General features: G+C 40.6%; 1 protein-coding gene across 1 annotated transcript in view; it reads left to right on the forward strand.

Moving 5' to 3' along the window:
• CEP295 (centrosomal protein 295) overlaps positions 1 to 17,043 on the forward strand; it is a 47,441-nt gene that overhangs the window by 15,887 nt on the left and 14,511 nt on the right. The window contains exons 13-20 of the mRNA XM_061991206.1: positions 921 to 1,027; positions 2,556 to 2,765; positions 3,540 to 3,637; positions 3,763 to 4,855; positions 6,274 to 6,445; positions 6,591 to 6,743; positions 9,562 to 9,786; positions 16,212 to 16,306. Of these exons, the coding sequence (XP_061847190.1) occupies positions 921 to 1,027; positions 2,556 to 2,765; positions 3,540 to 3,637; positions 3,763 to 4,855; positions 6,274 to 6,445; positions 6,591 to 6,743; positions 9,562 to 9,786; positions 16,212 to 16,306 (2,153 nt within the window). The remainder of the gene's footprint in view (positions 1 to 920; positions 1,028 to 2,555; positions 2,766 to 3,539; positions 3,638 to 3,762; positions 4,856 to 6,273; positions 6,446 to 6,590; positions 6,744 to 9,561; positions 9,787 to 16,211; positions 16,307 to 17,043) is intronic.

Below are 17,043 nucleotides of genomic sequence, written 5' to 3' on the forward strand. Positions count from 1 at the left end.
AAATTGGGCACAGAAGTTTTTTACCTGGTGTAATGGAAAAGCTACGTGTTTCAAAGATTCACAGCTAGAAATGCACAGGACAAACATGACCCGATGTGTCTGAAATCGTGGTGGGGATTCCTGCTTCTAGGCACCATTCTGAGGAGTGGCTTTGTAAAACTGACACTTAAAGTAATTAGATGTTCCATGTTTGGTAGCCATACCGTTTTGAGATTCCCATTTCTACCCTTTGTTACATCCTTTGGTTACACTGGTGCTGAATTGGTGAACCTGTACGCTAAGTGATATTTTATGAAGTGTTAAAATGATCAAGTTGTGGCAGGTTTGTGGGGTTTTTGTTTTCATAGGGTGTTTGGTTTTAAAACATGATTAAGTGATTTAGTTCAGTCGTGTACATGGACATAGCAGGATAAATTCCTGGGGACTGGAGAGTGCAGCATGAGTGCAAACATACCTCTGAGGAAAATGTGGCGCTACTTGAAGCGGGTAGTGCAAGGTGAAGATTTGGTTTATGTGCAGTAGCCAAATGTTAGATCATTTGCCCCAAGAGTGGCAGTTTTAGACCCTCTTTGTTCTGAGAGGTTAATGTGTGGCTTTTTATTCCTCAGAATGATCTTGCTGTTAGACTACCAAGTAATCTGGGTAAAAGCAATCTTCATTGCCTTTTATTCCTTCATTGGAGCTGAACCATTACTGTGTATTCAAGACAGGCACAAGATAAAGGGCCATTAAAGGCTTAAATAATCAAAAAAGGTGATTTTCTGGGTTATGGAGACAGGCAGAGTAGTGTAGATGGAAAGGGTAATCTTTTCAAAAGCAGCTTATGCGTTTTGTTTAAAGAGGCTGGGAAACTAAAGATGTAAGGAAGATCTGAGGCTCTTTCTGACTGCATTTACAGCTAAATAACCTGTATGTTTCAGACTCTGTGAAGATGTTGGAAAATGCAGTTGCAGCTGAAAATTCAGTTCTAATCCACCCTCAAGAACAAGCAGCTAAAATCAGAAGGGATGTAGAGAGACAAAAGTGGGTAAGCGTCTGTGTACTTATTCCTGTCTCGGTTATAGTGTAACAAAGGCCATTTACAGAAGACTTTTAAATCCTTCAGGTTATACAGCACCTGTAGACCCTTTTAACATGTGTGTAACAATTAAATAAACTTTTACTGTAACATTTTCTATATATAGTCCCTGTGTATTTTTGAAAAATGACTAAACTCCAACTGGAATGTAAAATAGAGTGGAAATACCCAGTTTCTTCAAATCTGACAAATGGTGTAGGCAGGGGATGACACTTTGTGATTAAATGAGAGTCCTAACTGATGATTAAAGCCTTTTGCATTAGGGAGGATGTAACAATACCCAACTCTAAAAACTTTCTTAACTCTGTGTAATAACACAGGGAGGTCTGTGGGATTGTGTTTAGAGTGACAGGAAAAGCTTACAAACCTTGAGTAATTTTTGTTGTGGTTGTTTTGGTTTTTTTAAACTAGGAAACATGCAGAAAATCTTTTGTATCTATGGGAATGCAACATTTATAATTAGAAATTAACAACTTTGTCTATTGTTTTATTATATGTATTATGTATATGTTCCAGTATGTCCTCATTTTTGTTGTATCCTTAGAGACCTACCAGCTATTACGTGGTGATATATCAATTTTTAAAGAAAGTTGAAATTCAGGTCATAGTGCAGCCTTAATTTGTAGAGCTACAGTTCAGAAATTCAGCAAACAAACACTTGGTAAAATAGTATTGTTTTAGGATGGAAAACAAAAAGCAGCAGGTTATCTGTGAAGATGTGGTTGCTTGCTTTAACATTCATTTTCTCCCATTTGGCACCTGCCCAGGTGTATGTATTGCTATGGCCACATTAACTGTTCTCACGTCTAACTTCTCAGAGTGCCTGACATCCCCATTCAGACTCTCCCACTAAAGACTTTGATCCACTTCATCTTTGCCAGTACTTTTAGATTTGGAAGTGAAGAAAAATTTCAAAGTATATATGCTGTTGCTACATGGGGGTCTAAGTAATTTGTAGCTGATTAGGTACATTGAAAGAGAATTAAAATAAACAAACCACTTCAGAGATTTATGGAGTGCTCTTAAAGTGGTTATACATTAGCTATTTCAGAAAATCTGTAAGGCCTGAATTAACATTTAAATGTAGTGAACTCTTGATGAAAAGCTCTATAAAATGCAAAGTAGATTTCTGAATTCAATTTAAGAGAGAGATTTCTTTTGTAGTCTCTGGCAAATGATAATGTATCTGGAATGGTTAGATTCTGATCTCATCCGTTCTGTTAATTTGAGAATAGATAATAGTGCAATAGTAAATTAATTCAGGGACTTGGAAATATGTAGCCAGTAAAACAAAATTATTGTTATAACCTTAGGAACTGTTTTTAAAGGCCTCTTAGAATTTTGAAATGCCTGTCACAACAATAAAATTTCTGCTGTAAGTTAGAACAGTTTTTTGAGTGGTGTTATGAGTTGAGGGATCTTTGATTTCTTAGTCATTCAGTTCTGCAGTTTCACCCTCATTTTTTCTTCTCAATAGAATGAGCAAATAGAGCAACAGAAACAGGAACAGCTGGCCCTACTTAAACAAATTGAAGAAGAGAGAGCACGTTTGGAGGCAGAATTTCTCAAGATCCAAATGCAAACTTGTTTGGATGAGGCAAGGAAAAAACAAGAGGAAGAGCAAGGTCAGCTAGTACAAAGCCACTGTGTTCCTTCTACAGATCTGCAGAACGAAGTGGAACATGAGGTGAAGAACTGTAGAAAATTGTGTGTACTTTTAAAATGATCCTTATGAAAATCAAGAGCACTGTTTGTCAATTGTAAATTATATCAATCAATTTTTATTTCTTAGGCTATGAATCAGAATGTAGAATGTCTAATGTAGAAGCTTGTGTTTCACATATCACTGGACACTGAATATTGATTTGGCTTTGCATAGTCGCAGGAGCAGTACATATGTTAAAAGTACCTGTTTGTAAAATCTAATCAGATTGTGGTTATGCATGTACATGGATCCTTTATCAAGGAAGAAAAGAACCTGGAGGGAAAAAAAAAGAAGGCAGAAACCCCCCACCTCTGTCTTTTTGTATGTCTGAATCTCAAAACAGCTACTTAAAGGAGAGAAATTTATAGAGGATATTGAAGGAAAGTGATCTTTTTTTAACACCTTGAGTCATTTGCACAACCCATACTCTTTGATTGCCTTGGAAATGCATCTCTAATGGATCATTGCTCCCTGAGTGTGCTATTGGGTACATTTACCTCTTTGAGCTAAGCTCCTGTAAGCACCGTTGACTCCGACGGTGTATGCTCAACTGGCCAAGAGAGACACTAGCTGTAGGCCATCTGTTCCAGAAGCTGCTTTAGCTTAATTGCCTGGGGCTGACATCTCAGACTTCAATTGGTGGTACATGGTGGCTTCTGTAAACTTACGAGAAAGAACAGCTTAAGGTTGTTGCTTTAATAGTTTCCTGTGAGCTGTTTGGATGTGTGCACTTCAAATTTATTTTGTTTTGATTAGACTGGAAATAGTGGTGTATCAGAAGCCAGGAGCCCTAGAGAACACAGCCATTTACAGATGATTCATAATTACCAACAACGCCTTCTACAGCAAAGCAGGTAAATTCCTTTATGAAATGGAAGCCTGAGTTGCCTGTTCAAAATAATTTTAATTGCTTTGATTATTGAAATTTAGGTTTATCTTTGCACTACTCTGGAAAGATTCATGTTTTTGTTCTGCTCAGGCTGCACAAACAAACCGTTGAAGAGGCGAGAAAGCATCTACGAGAGTATCAGAATAAATTGAGGCGAAGGCACTTGTCTGCTTCTGCAGCACCTCTGAGCTTTGTGGAGACAAAATCAACTGGCGTAAAACCCGTCTCAGAACCGCTTCTACAGAGGCAAGGGGTGCAGCCAACACAATACCAGTCATCTGAAGGAGTTCATGCACAGGAATGTGCACAGTTGCCACAGGTGTTTTCAGGACCGTTGCATATGTTGGGAAAACCATCTTTACAGAAGCATGAAGAGCAAATGCACAACGCTTGTCCTGGCAGATGTGTGCAGTCTGTAGAAGCATCAAAGTTGAAGCATGGAGAATTTTGCTTGCTGTGTGGCTGTCCTTCACGGGAACAGGAGGGAATGTTGGAAAACTCCAATAATCACGTCAGAGAGCCATCTCAGTTCCAGTTCCCATCAGGGTTAGTCATGAAGGCTGTCACTAGAGTAACAACAGAACCAGAAGCACGTGTACAGCACGTTAGGTTTGTTTTACCTGCAGGCATTTCCTCTGAGCCTTCAGAAACAGTGCACTTCAAAGACTTATCTTGGAAGATGTCTAACCATCAAACAGAGACAGAAGCTGGAGAAGAGCCTCCTCTTGAGACACCACTCATGCCAGCAACAAGGGGATCTTGTGGATCTTGTGTAGTTCAGGCAGCCTCAGTTGATTCTTTGACATGTCAGCAGGGATCTACAGAGAGCACCACCAAAACAAGCCCTCATCATCCCCATAATCTTTCTGAACCTATGACTTTATCTCAGGAAGAACATAAAGCCCAGGGTGTTGCGGAATTGTTGATGTCAAAAACAGGAGATGCATCTTTCTTAAATTATTCTAGCATACAGAATTTAAGGGACAGAGTAGTGGCCTCAACAGAAAGCATCCAAGCTCAGCAAAAGTATTTGAAAGAATTGCAAGAGCAGATAGATGCACGAAGAGAAGCTCTTCTTTCTAGACAGAGAATACAAGAACAGCTACTTTTACAGAAGCAAGAAAAATTGAAAGAACAGATGCAGAGACAGCAAGAGGCTTTGAAAGAAGTTCTGAACAAGCAGGTAAGCTTTAGAAATACTTTGCATGGTGAGTCATCTCGTAGGTGATTAAACTTAAGAGTGAATGCTACCAATTAGTGAAGTATCCCATGGAGTGTTGGTAGTTTTAGGTGATTTGCCATAATGAAAATTTTAATTAGGACTCGTGTTTTGTAATCAGTAGCTCTTTCCTGTAAGCCTCAAGAGTGACGTTTTGTTCAATCTAGCAGAAACAGTATGAACTTCTGTGCCTAGTCTCTGAACAGAATGCCTGTTGAAAGAGTTATTTATATTGTCTGAATTATATGTGGGTACAGTTTTCTTTAACTCTAGAAATGCAGCTGTATGTGTAAAACAGCTTGTATATTAAAAATTCCTAAGCAGTACCTCAAAGGATGTCGTAGCATTTTGAATAGATTGGGTTTTAAAGTGTATCTTTTGTTTGTACCCATTAGGGAAATGGTTTTGCAGCTGCACTCCTGACTTGTAATTTCACTTGTTTCTGGGTAACTGAAGAAAAATCCAAATCTGTTTCTGAGTTTCCATAGGAAGTTTGCTTTTTCTTTTGTTTTTGACAGAAACCATCTTAGAAAAATAATTATGCCTAGAGTCCCTGTCTCTTGCTTTTGCAGTCTCCAAGCAGCTAAAATTCCTGAATTTTCAAGAGCTGAAAAACTAAAAGCAGACTTTTCAGGAATTTTCCTATTAAAAATGTTGAGCATTCTGATCTAATCCAACAAAGGCCTTGCAAATGTAAATAATTACGTTTTAGCTTGTTAGGCTTGTAGAGCCTAAATAATAAAATACCTGTATGTCCAAATGTTTTTGTAAGCTATGCAAGTCACAGAATCTACAGAATCTTAAGGGCTGGAAGAGACCTTGAAAGATCATCCAGTCCAACCCCCCTGCCAGAGCCAGACCACCTAGAGTAGGTCACACAGGAACTCACCCAGGTGGGTTTTGAATGTCTCCAGAGAAAGAGACTCCACAACCCATCTGGGCAGCCTGTTCCAGTGCTCCATCACCCTCACAGTGAAGAAGTTTTTCCTTATGTTTCTTTGGAACCTCTTATGTTCCAGTTTGTACGCATTGCCCCTTGTCCTATCATTGGCCATCACTGAGAACAGCCTGGCTCCATCCTCCTGACACCCACTCATTATATATTTGTAAACATTAATGAGGTCACCTCTCAGTCTCCTTTTCTCCAAGCTGAAGAGCCCCAGCTCCCTCAGCCTTTCATCATAAGGGAGATGCTCCACTCCGTCATCTTTGTAGCCTTGCTTTGAACTCTCCAGCAGCTCCCTATCATCTTACATACTTTAAGTACTTTCTCAAAGTGCTCAGTACTGTTCTGCATGGAATGTACAGAAGAAAATGGTATTTTCATAAATAAGTATAAATATAATCTTACACAGTTGCTTCCCCCTCCCTCTTCTTCTAAGGTAAGACATATCAGCACAGATGAGGAAATGACAGAGGCACAAATGCCTGACTGGATTAATAGAACTGAGTTTTTCCAAGTCTCAGGAAATTGCCAGCAGGATAATTGTGGCTGGAGTAAATTTCACAGAAGTCAAGTATGTTCACAGAGCATCGTTACAGCCGAACACACTGGTAAGACTGTATAGTATTTTTCACTTTAATTTTTCTCATTTTGTAGCTGAGGTGGAGTTCTCTTGGTTTTCCCAAAGTTCATTTGATTTTTGTATATATATATATATATATATATAATCTCAACATGCAAAACTTTGTTTTACAGAACAGTCTGAGAACACTTTATGTAGAGAGCAGAAATGGAGGCCTTCCAGACCACCTGTGGCAAAAGTCAAATTAGGATTTGATTTGGAACAACATGAACTTAGTATCATACCAGAGGTAGACACACCAAAGAGTAGCAACATTTCTTTGGCAGGTAAATAGATATATATATGTGGATATAAAATATGTAATAAATGCTCCTGCTTCTCAGAAATACAGATTGGAGGAAGGTAATATTTTCTGAAGGGTTTTTGAAATGATTGATTATGAAATAATAGGTGATACTGTTGCCTTTTTAAGGTATAATCTGTACACCTGCAGAGTGAGCTGTAAATGAGAAAAGCTTATCCTGGGAGTATCTGTCTAGAAAAACATAATAGAAGCAAAATTTCACCAAGTATAGAAAATTCATTGTAATTTCATGACTTAAGTTCCCTGTTGATTTTTCTGATGGACAGGATCTGTGTTAATCGACAGTTGTAAAGAAAACTGTGAGAGTTGATGGATGATGTTTAAAGATTTAGTTTTTGAGCATACCAGTAAAGTGAGTGTGAAGTCTTTTTAAAAGAGTTAAAATCAAGTTTCTACAGAAATGTTTATGCAGTGCTTTTTAGTTTGGGTTTGTTTTTGACAATTAAAAACACTTTGGAGAGCAACTACAACTACCTTGTTTTGGTTCAACAAGGACAAGTGCAGAGTCCTACATCTGGGAAGGAACAACCCCATGCACCAGGACAGGCTGGGAGTCAAACTACTGAAGAGCAGCTCAGCAGAGAGAGACCTGGGAGTCCTGATTGATAATAAACTAACCATGAGCCATCAATGTGCCCTCGTGGCCAAGAAGGCCAATGGCATCCTGGGATGCATCAAGAAGAGTGTGGCCAGCAGGTCAAGGGAGGTTCTTCTCCCTCTCACCTCTACCCTGGTGAGGCCTCATCTGGAGTCCTGTGTCCAGTTCTGGGCTCTTCAGCTCAAGAGGGACAAGGAACTGCTGGAGAGAGTCCAGCGCAGGGCCACCAAGATGATCAGAGGAACGGAACATCTTTCATATGAGGAAAAGCTGTGGGAACTGGGGCTATTTAGTCTGGAGAAGAGGAGACTGAGGGGAGATCTTATTAACATTTATAAACATCTAAAGGGTGAGTGTCAGGAGGTTGGGACATCCCTTTTTTCTATTGTAGCTGCAACAGGACAAGGGGTAATGGGATGAAGCTGGAACACAAAACGTTCCACTTAAATATAAGAAAAAACTATTTCACTGTTGAGGTGAGGGAGCCCTGGCACAGGCTGCCCAGAGGGGTTGTGGAGTCTCCTTCCTTGGAGGTCTTCAAGACCCCCCTGGACATGTTCCTATGTGACCTGATCTAGATGACCCTGCTTCTGCGGGAGGGCTGGACTAGATGATCTCTAAAGGTCCCTTCCAGCCCCTACCATTCTATGATTCTATGAACTACACAAAGCAATAATTTTTTTGTAGGTATGTTTGTTACCCGTGGGTCAGTTGGGGACCTGGTCACTCACCCAGGTAGGTTTTGAATGTCTCCAGAGAAAGAGACTCCACAACCCTTCTGGGCAGCCTGTTCCAGTGCTCCCTCACCTTCACAGTGAAGAAGTTTTTCCTTATGTTTCTTTGGAACCTCTTATGTTCCAGCTTGTATGCATTGCCCCTTGTCCTATCATTGGCCATCACTGAGAACAGCCTGGCTCCATCCTCCTGACACCCACTCGTTACATATTTATAAACATAAATGAGGTCACTCCTCTGTCTCCGCTAAGCTGAAGAGCCCCATCTACCTCAGCCTTTCATCATAAGGGAGATACTCCAGTCCCTTCACCATCTTTGTGGCTGTGTGCTGAACTCTCTCTAGCAGCTCACTGTCCTTGAACTGAGGGGTCCAGACTGGACACAATATTCCAGATGTGGTCTCACAAGGGCAGAGTAGAGAGGGAAGAAAACCTCTCTCAACCTACTGCCCACAGCTCTCCTAATAGACCCTAGGATGCCCTTGGCCTTCTTGGCTGTAATGGCACATTGCTGTCTCATGGTCATCCTCCCAGATGCTTGCGCACCCTGAGCCTCCTTGCTGGTGGGGTGAGGAACAGAAAAGACTGTATATGCACTGCTCAGCAATAGCTAAAATGTGCCTGATGTTTGCACAAATAACAAAATATAGTACTGGATACTATGAAGAAAGTTAACTCTGTCCCATCCAAAACTAGTACAGCCTGTCAGACTGGTGTTTATCTTGAGCAAAATTTCCCTCACCCAGGAAGGTGGTGGAGTCCCCATCCCTGGAGATACTGAAAAGATGCATAGATGAGGTACTGAGGGGCATGGTTTAGTGGTGGGCTTCGCAGTATTAGGTTAATGATTGAACTCAATGATCTTAAGTCTTTTCCAACTTGTTTGATTCTGTGATTCTATGGAAATAATGAAACAGCTGATACAGGACACATTTTAATTAAAGAAAAGTGATTAGTGCTACTCAGCATCAGTTCCTACAGAGTAATTCTTGTTGGACCAATTTGGTATGTGGATCAGACAGCAAGGTTTGTTGGTGAAGGTTTTGATTGAAGAACACATTTCTATTCTCAAAAGCACTTGGCTTAGTCTTGTGCATCTTAAAAAATCAAAATGCATCCAAAAAGCTGTCTGAAACACCCAGTGAAACCCACTGAAATCCACTGAAATTGCTGTGTGGAAAAGTTCATTTGAATTTTTAAAACAAATATTTAGTTAGGAATTATTTTTTGAGAAGTTTGACCTGTATAGTCTTTCAACCTGTATAATAACCTGTAATAAGCCATAATGCAAAGGTTGTTACTGACCTGGTACATGTGACTGTTAAAATGAGCACTGTATGAATTCAGCAGTTACTGCTGGAGAATAAAACGTGCATCTTAATGTTTTTCATGAAGTGCAAAACTCTACATTTCTGTACTTGAGCTGATTACAAATGTTTAAAATTCAGAGAAAAGAGATTCTATTGGTGGAGGATCTTCTCCCTTCTCAACCAGTCGGGTGTTTGCACCTGCGAAACGTTACAGTCATGCTCTTGGTGCGGAAGGCAGGCTACCTTCCAGCACCACAGACTATGAGGGGCAGACCTCTAACGGAAGTCCAAGGCAAAATGAACAGCCAAGCAAATTATTACAAGAGATGCTGATGATGACTGCTGAGAATTCATATGGTACAGGTAAGGAAATCTTCTTCCTTAGAGAACTGCTACTTCCTTAGAGTACCTTTGCTACTGTTGACTTGACTGCTATTTATTTGTGGTGTGTGATCTGACTTGATAAAGACTGTGCAGTGCTATTTAAATTCTGATTAATTTGACATACAGAAAAAGGGTGTTTCAATAAACATGTGTCTCAGAATGACTTGAGTTAGGGTTTTTTTGTGATCCATTACCAATCTAGTAACAAGTCCACAAAGCAGTAAGCTTCGTTGCAAGCCAACAGTTTCTCATCTAAGGCATGTGCTTGGGATCTGTACCTCGTAGAGCTGTCTGTGAAGAAACTTCTTGTGTATTACCTGATTGCCTTGCCCTTGCCAGCAGAATCCCATGCATGCATAGAATCATAGAACGGTAGGGATTGGAAGGAACCTTTAGAGATCATCTAGTCCAACCCCCTTGCAGAAGCAGGTCAGCCTAGATGAGGCCGCATAGGAATGTGTCCAGGCTAGTCTTGGAAGACCTCCAAGGAAGGAGGTTTCTAATTCCTGCTATTTTTTCCCTGTCTATACAAATTTATCTTCTCTGTCCAGTCATGGATTAATTGTGACTCACAGGCTTTAGTGCTTAGAGTTACAGGTTCTCTTCAGATTTCCTGCAGATTGAAATGCATCAGTAGAATTGAGAAATGCTATGTCTGCCTTGCTGGGAACTGTTACACAAAGTTTGCAAAACATTGATTAAAGCAATTTGAAGCTTATTATGAGATGACAGCATCTCATGGTCCAGAACAGTATTCAGTGTCCGTCTAAAATACGTTACTAGAGCTGCAGAGGAGTTTTCAGTAACTTTACTGCCTCATGGTACATCCTTATGAGCAATACAGCTGTGTATTATGTACCTCCTTGTTTTGCTAGAAATTTCTCCACTACTCAGATCTTAGGATGACTTTTTATTTCGTTTGTGTTGAGTCATCCTTTCAATCAGGGTTTACTGGGAATTGAAGTTGTTTTGAATAAGTACATATATGCTAATTGTCTTTCAACTGCTGCCTTTAATTTTCAGAATACTCTTTCTGTAATATTACTTGTATTAAAACTTTAATTATGACTAAAATATTGTCTTTTTAACAATATTTGAAGAAAAAGCTTGTACTTTTGTGAATAAATTGCTAGAAACATTGCTAGATCAGCCATTACCAAATCAATAGAAAATATCTTAGTGTAGTGTCGTGTCATTTTACATCTATAACATGCATTATATGTGAGTATATCATAGGAGTGTTAGATATGAACACTGCAAAAGTTTATGGAAAAGGATTGGGAAACTCTATGTGACCAAGTATTACAATAAGAAAATTAACTGTCTCAAATGTAGAGGCAGGCATGTCAGAACTTAAAATGAGTGTTAAGCACTGTGTCTGGTTGGAGGAGGATGAATTCAAGTTATTACAATCATTTCAGCTGGAAGAGACCTTTAAGGTCATCGAGTCCAGCCTTTTTCCCAGCTCTATCAACCACTAGACCATTTCCCTAAGCGCAGCATCCACCCATCTCTTGAACACCTCCAGCACCTCCCTGGGCAGCCCATTCAAATGCCTGAGAACCCTTTCAGACCACTGGCACAGCTTGAGACTGTTTCTTCTTGTTCTATTGCTTGTTACTAGGGGAAACAGGCTGACCCCCACTTCACTACAACTTCCTTTCAAGTAATTGTAGAGAGCAATAAGGTCTCCTCTGAGACTTCTTTTCTCCAGACTAAACAGCTCCAGATCCCTCAGCTGTTACTCATATCAGACATGATCCAAATCTTTTAGTAGCTTGGTAGCCAACCTCTGGATCCTCTCCAGCACCTCAGTGTCCTCCTTGTTTCTGTGCTCAGTGCTGAGCGACTGCAAGTGCTGCATAAACTGATCTGGTTGGCAGCCCGAGAGCCCAGGTAACTGGTAATATGATGTTGCAGGAAGTGCCATCAGTGAGGGTAAGAGTAAAGTTGCTCTCTTTTACCGTGCCACTGATGTATGACAAGATGAGTTAAGAACTTGGACACTCATTCATTCTTTCCAATCCAATATGATTAAAATGGGTTAGTAGAATGCAAACTGTTAATAAGGAATTGCAGAGTAACCCTACAGATGAGACAGGCAGTGTGATGACATAAACCTAATTTCCTTAGGAAGTCAGCCTGAAAATAGTGACTAGATCTGATAGATACATCTCTTTTACAGTTCTTCATTACCTATCAACTGGTTTGTCTCTATTCACCTGCATCTGCATTAGTCCCCTTGAGCAGTGTTGTCTTCATGTATTGCTACTCTATACAGAGATGTTATTCCAAACATGATTGTGTCATCCAAGCAAACCTAAGATTTCAGTTTAGTTTTAGTACTCCTAAATATTTGTCCATAAATCATTATTGTCACAAATTTGTCTTATCCATCACCAGTTTAGCATTATTGTCACAGATTTGTCTTATCCATCACCAATTTAGCAAACTAGCGTGGAGTACAACTTTTTTTGTTATTAGGCTACATATTTGGATTTGACTAATCCCTGTTTTTATATTGTTTTAACTCAGTGATTTGCTGTTCAGTCTTTCATCTTTCAAATTGCACCCTGAAATAATTGCTGCTATTATACTGCAATTTATATTGAAAAGAAAAATGTATTCTGGATATAATAGACTCCATTGGTAAATAAAAATTCTTTGTCACAGTGTAGTGGCCAGGAGGTTAAAACATTAAAAGTCCCATGTCAATGTCAGGAAGCTTATAAGGAGCAAGAACCTTGCACTATTGTTTTGAAGGGAGGATTGAGGGAAGAAAACCCTTCCTTTAGAGTGACCAAATATAGTTTATAAGGATATTAATGTTGTAAAGTCATGAGATTTGAGAATGTTGTATTTTTAATTAAGTCATTTGGTTTATAGTACAAAATTGCCACTATTCATCCCTTGTATTAGTGTCACATGAACAGTGCAGGTTATTACAATATAGTAATGAACCACTTCATAGAATCACAGAATGGTAGGGGTTGGAAGCCCTTTATAGATCTAGTCCAACCTCCCTGCAGAAGCAGGTCCACCTGGATAAGGTCACACAGGAACATGTCCAGATGGGTTTTGAATACTTCCAGAGAAGGAGACTCCACACCTTCTCTGGGCAGCCTGTGCCAGGACTCTCTCACCTGAACAGTAACATAGTTTTTTCTTACATTTAAATGGAACCTTTTGTGTTCCAACTTCATCCCATTACCTCTTGTCCTTTTGCTAGATACAACACAAAGAAGTGATGTCCCGACTTCCTGACACTCATAATTTACATACTTAAAAATATTAATTAATATTAATGAGAACCTCCCCTCCAGACTAAACAGCTCCAGTTCCCACAGCCTTTCTTCATCAGGAAGACATTCCAGTCCCCTGATCATCTTGGTGGTCCTGCACTGGACTCTCTCCAGCAGTTCCCTGTCCCTCTTGAGCTGAGGAGCCCAGAACTGGACACAGGACTCTAGATGATGCCTTGCTAGGGCAGAATAGAGAGGGAGAAGAACCTCCCTCAGCCTGCTGGCCACACTCTTCTTGATGCATCCCAGGATGCCATTGGCCTTCTTCGCCACAAGGGCACATTGCTGGCTTGTGTTCAGTTTATTATCAACCAGGACTCCTAGGTCCCTTTCTGCTGAGCTGCTCTTCAGCAGGTCAATCCCCAGCCTGTACTGGTACATGGGGTTGTTTCTTCCGAGATGCAGGACTCTGCACTTGTCCTTGTTGAACCTCATGAGGTTCCTCTCTGCCCAACTCTCAAGCTGGTCGAGATCCCGCTGAATGGCAGCACAGCCTCTGGGGAATCAGCCAGTCCTCCCAGTTTGGTGCCATCAGCCAACTTGCTGAGGGTTCACTCTGTGCCCTCATCCAGGTCATTGATGATGTTGAACAAGACTGGCCCCAGAACCAATCCCTGTGGAACTCCACTGGCCACAGGTCTCCAACTTGACTCTGTGCCATTGATCACCACCCTCTGGGCTCTGTCATTCATCCAGCTCTCGATCCACCTCACTGACCACTCATCCAAGCCACACTGCCTGAGCTTTCTGATGAGGATGTGGGAAACAGTGTCAAAAGCCTTGCTGAAGTCAAGGTAGATGACATCCGCTGCACTCCCCTCATCTAGCCAGCTGGTTATGCGCTCGTAGAAGGATATCAGGATTTCCCCTCGGTGAATCCATGTTGACTCCCCCTGATAACATCTTTTCATTCATATGTTAGTGATAACATTCAGGATGAGTTGTTCCAGGGATGGAGGTGAGGCTGACTAGCCTGTAGTTTCCTGGGTCTTTCTGCCCTTTTTGAAGACTGGAGTGACATTGGCCTTTCTCCAGTACTCAGGCACCTCACCTGTCCTCCATTGGTGGAGAGCAGCTTAGCAAGCACTTGTAGCATAGCTCCCCATAGTAATGATATATAAGAGTATTAAACACTTGAATCATATATACATATACACACACATAGAGACACATACTAAATTACTACCTGTCACACTGATATCCTTTAGAAGATGAATTTATTTTAGAAAAATATCTATTCTCAATGTAAAGATGTCAGGATGTGCAGAATTCTCTGGTAGCTTGTTCTATCTTTCAAACTTTTATCAAATTATAAAATAAATGGTCTATTTCCAGTTTCTGAATCTCTAACAGCTATTTCTAGCATTGCTACTTGTTACTACTTTGGGTTTAGAAGTCTTTTGTACTGTGTACTTTTTCTCCTATGGAGATATTTAGATACCAGAAGATGATATGATTGCAGTTTTCATGCTGATTCAAGGAATTTTCTTCACAGCCTTGCTCATTTTCACGATTCTCTGTATCCCATATTATACTCCAAAGAAGATGAGCAGAGTGCTGCAGTGTATATAGACTCAGTCACATTATTGCCACATCCAACCAAGAAGCTCATTTCCACCTTGTTCTACTCAAACCTGCAAAGTTCTCTCCTGTGAACCTCAAGACCTTTGTCACATTTTGCAGAAAAGGGATCAGAAACTGGTGTTCTGTGCTCATAGATTTACAGTTTGATCTGTATTGGAGTAGTGGTGTTTAGCAGATGCAGATTTGCAGGAGGCTGAGGTAGCTGTTACCATTGCTGTGCTGCCTTGCTTCTTTACTGTTCTTGCACCCTGTGTATTATTTGCAAATTCTCTGCCAGCAGCTCTGTTTGATCACTGATCAAAATGTCACAAACCATCAGGATCAAGCCCGGTACAAATTTCTGGAGAATTTACCACGGAAGCTATTTGAGAATTTCTTTGCCCTTTATTTTGAGATCAATCAGAATTTAATGTAATAACATAGTAAATGAATTAAGAACATAGTAACTTCTGTCTTACAGCAAAAATATATTTATTTGGATTAGTTTCTTTCATATCTTGTACTTTCTCTTAAAAGATTATAGGGTGATAGTTACTATAAGAAACCTTAGATTCTCCTCCCATTAAATGAGTTTCAAACTGTTTCACATTTATTGAGATAAGTGGCTATCACATACAGATACTTCACTCATGTTGCCTCATAAACTTCCCCAATTTTTGGACAGTAGGAAAAATTGAACAGCTAGACTTGTACCTTCCAGTAAGAAATTGGGTTTCAGCTTATACAAGATACTGACTAGTGTTAGGATTCACAGAATGTTGCAAGATCAGCCTAAGTATAGAGTCTTAGAAGTGCTGGGGATTTGAAATGTGTCTCTCCAGCAGCCCTTGCTTCTACTGTTTAATCCCACTTGGATATGTAGCACTTCTTCCTTGAAAATTACTCCTGGAAATAAGAATACTTATTTTAGAGTTATTTGTTGGCAATTAATTTGCAGTCTTAGAATTGTCAGACTTTGAAAGTGCTTATCAGCACCAAATGCAGAAATTGCCCTTTTTTTTTGGTGATGCTTCTTTTGCACCGATACTAGTCTTATTTATTTTTATGTGTAGGAGCATTATGGCAAAGGATGATTCAGTTCCATGCTAGTAGTCATGCTATAGTTAAGTAATTCAGTGTTTCTAATTTCCCTGATCTGCTTTTTTTTGCAATCCTTGTAATGGTAGGGAGCAAAAGATTCCCCCCACCCAATTAAAAGATTGTGGCAATACTAGCAAATCCATATTTGATTCTGCAAAGCCAAAGCATGAATTTCTAGCTCACTCTGCAGAGAGTGGTCAAGCTTGTTAGAAATTCTAGGGAGGCTGGCCAAGAACCACTGGTTGCCAATTAAATTGCTGGTACAGTGAAGCAGAAAGTATGTGTAGGTGAGGAGAAAGTCGTACAGAAAGGCAAAATCAGTGCCCCAGTCGTGAGGGCCGCGGGAGTAGAGTATCACTGCCATCTAGTGTTTAAAAATTACTGTGAACTCAAAAGCTGCTTTCTGTTCCATATTGTTTCTGTCACGTTTGTGCTCAGCCCAGTCCCAGGATTCTCAAGTGGCTCAAGATTCCCCCGGTGTTGCTGCTGGAGTTTCAGCACGTTCTGCACCATCGTTGCGGCTCGATAAGACGGTTAGTCATAGCAGAACAGCTACGCCGTGTAACTTGCTCCGTTTTGTGATTAAATCTTTCTGTATCATGTTGAGGGGCTATGACTGGGTGTGTGGTATACTTGCTGCAGCAGAATAACAAGCACTAAAGAGACAATCACAATTCACTGTGGTGGATCTACTGACTGTAGTCCTGTTCATACAGCACAAGATGCAGTCACCCCTCTTTGCTGCCAGGGCACACTATGGCCTTAGCTCAGCTCACTGTTGGTGACACTCCTGAGTCTTTTCACAGGGCTGCTCCCCAGGCAGGTGCCAGCTTGGACTGATGCAGGAGGTTCTTCCTTCCCAGGTACTGGACTTAACAGTTATTCCTGCTGAGTTTCATAACATTGCTGTAGGACAAGCCCCATGAGGTCCTACTGCACCTCAGCCCTGCTAGATTTAGTCTGTTGGATGGTCCTCCCAGCTTAGTGATATCTGCAAACTTGGTAAATGTAGGGTGTCACCTTCTCTGAGTCCTTGCCAGAGGTGTCAGAGAGGACAGGTCCTAGGACAGAGCCCTGTCATAGAATCATTTAGGTTGGAAAGACCTTTTAAGGTCATCAGATTTGACCATTAGCCCACCACTAAATTACATCCCTCAGTGCCACAGCTATATATCTTTTGAATACCTCAAGGGATGGTGAATCTACCACCTCTCTGGGCAGCCTGTGCCAGCGTCTAACAACCTTCTCAGTGAAAAAGTTCTTCCTCATA

The sequence above is a fragment of the Colius striatus genome, chromosome 1, assembly GCF_028858725.1.
Source record: "Colius striatus isolate bColStr4 chromosome 1, bColStr4.1.hap1, whole genome shotgun sequence".
NCBI classification, from domain to species: domain Eukaryota; kingdom Metazoa; phylum Chordata; class Aves; order Coliiformes; family Coliidae; genus Colius; species Colius striatus.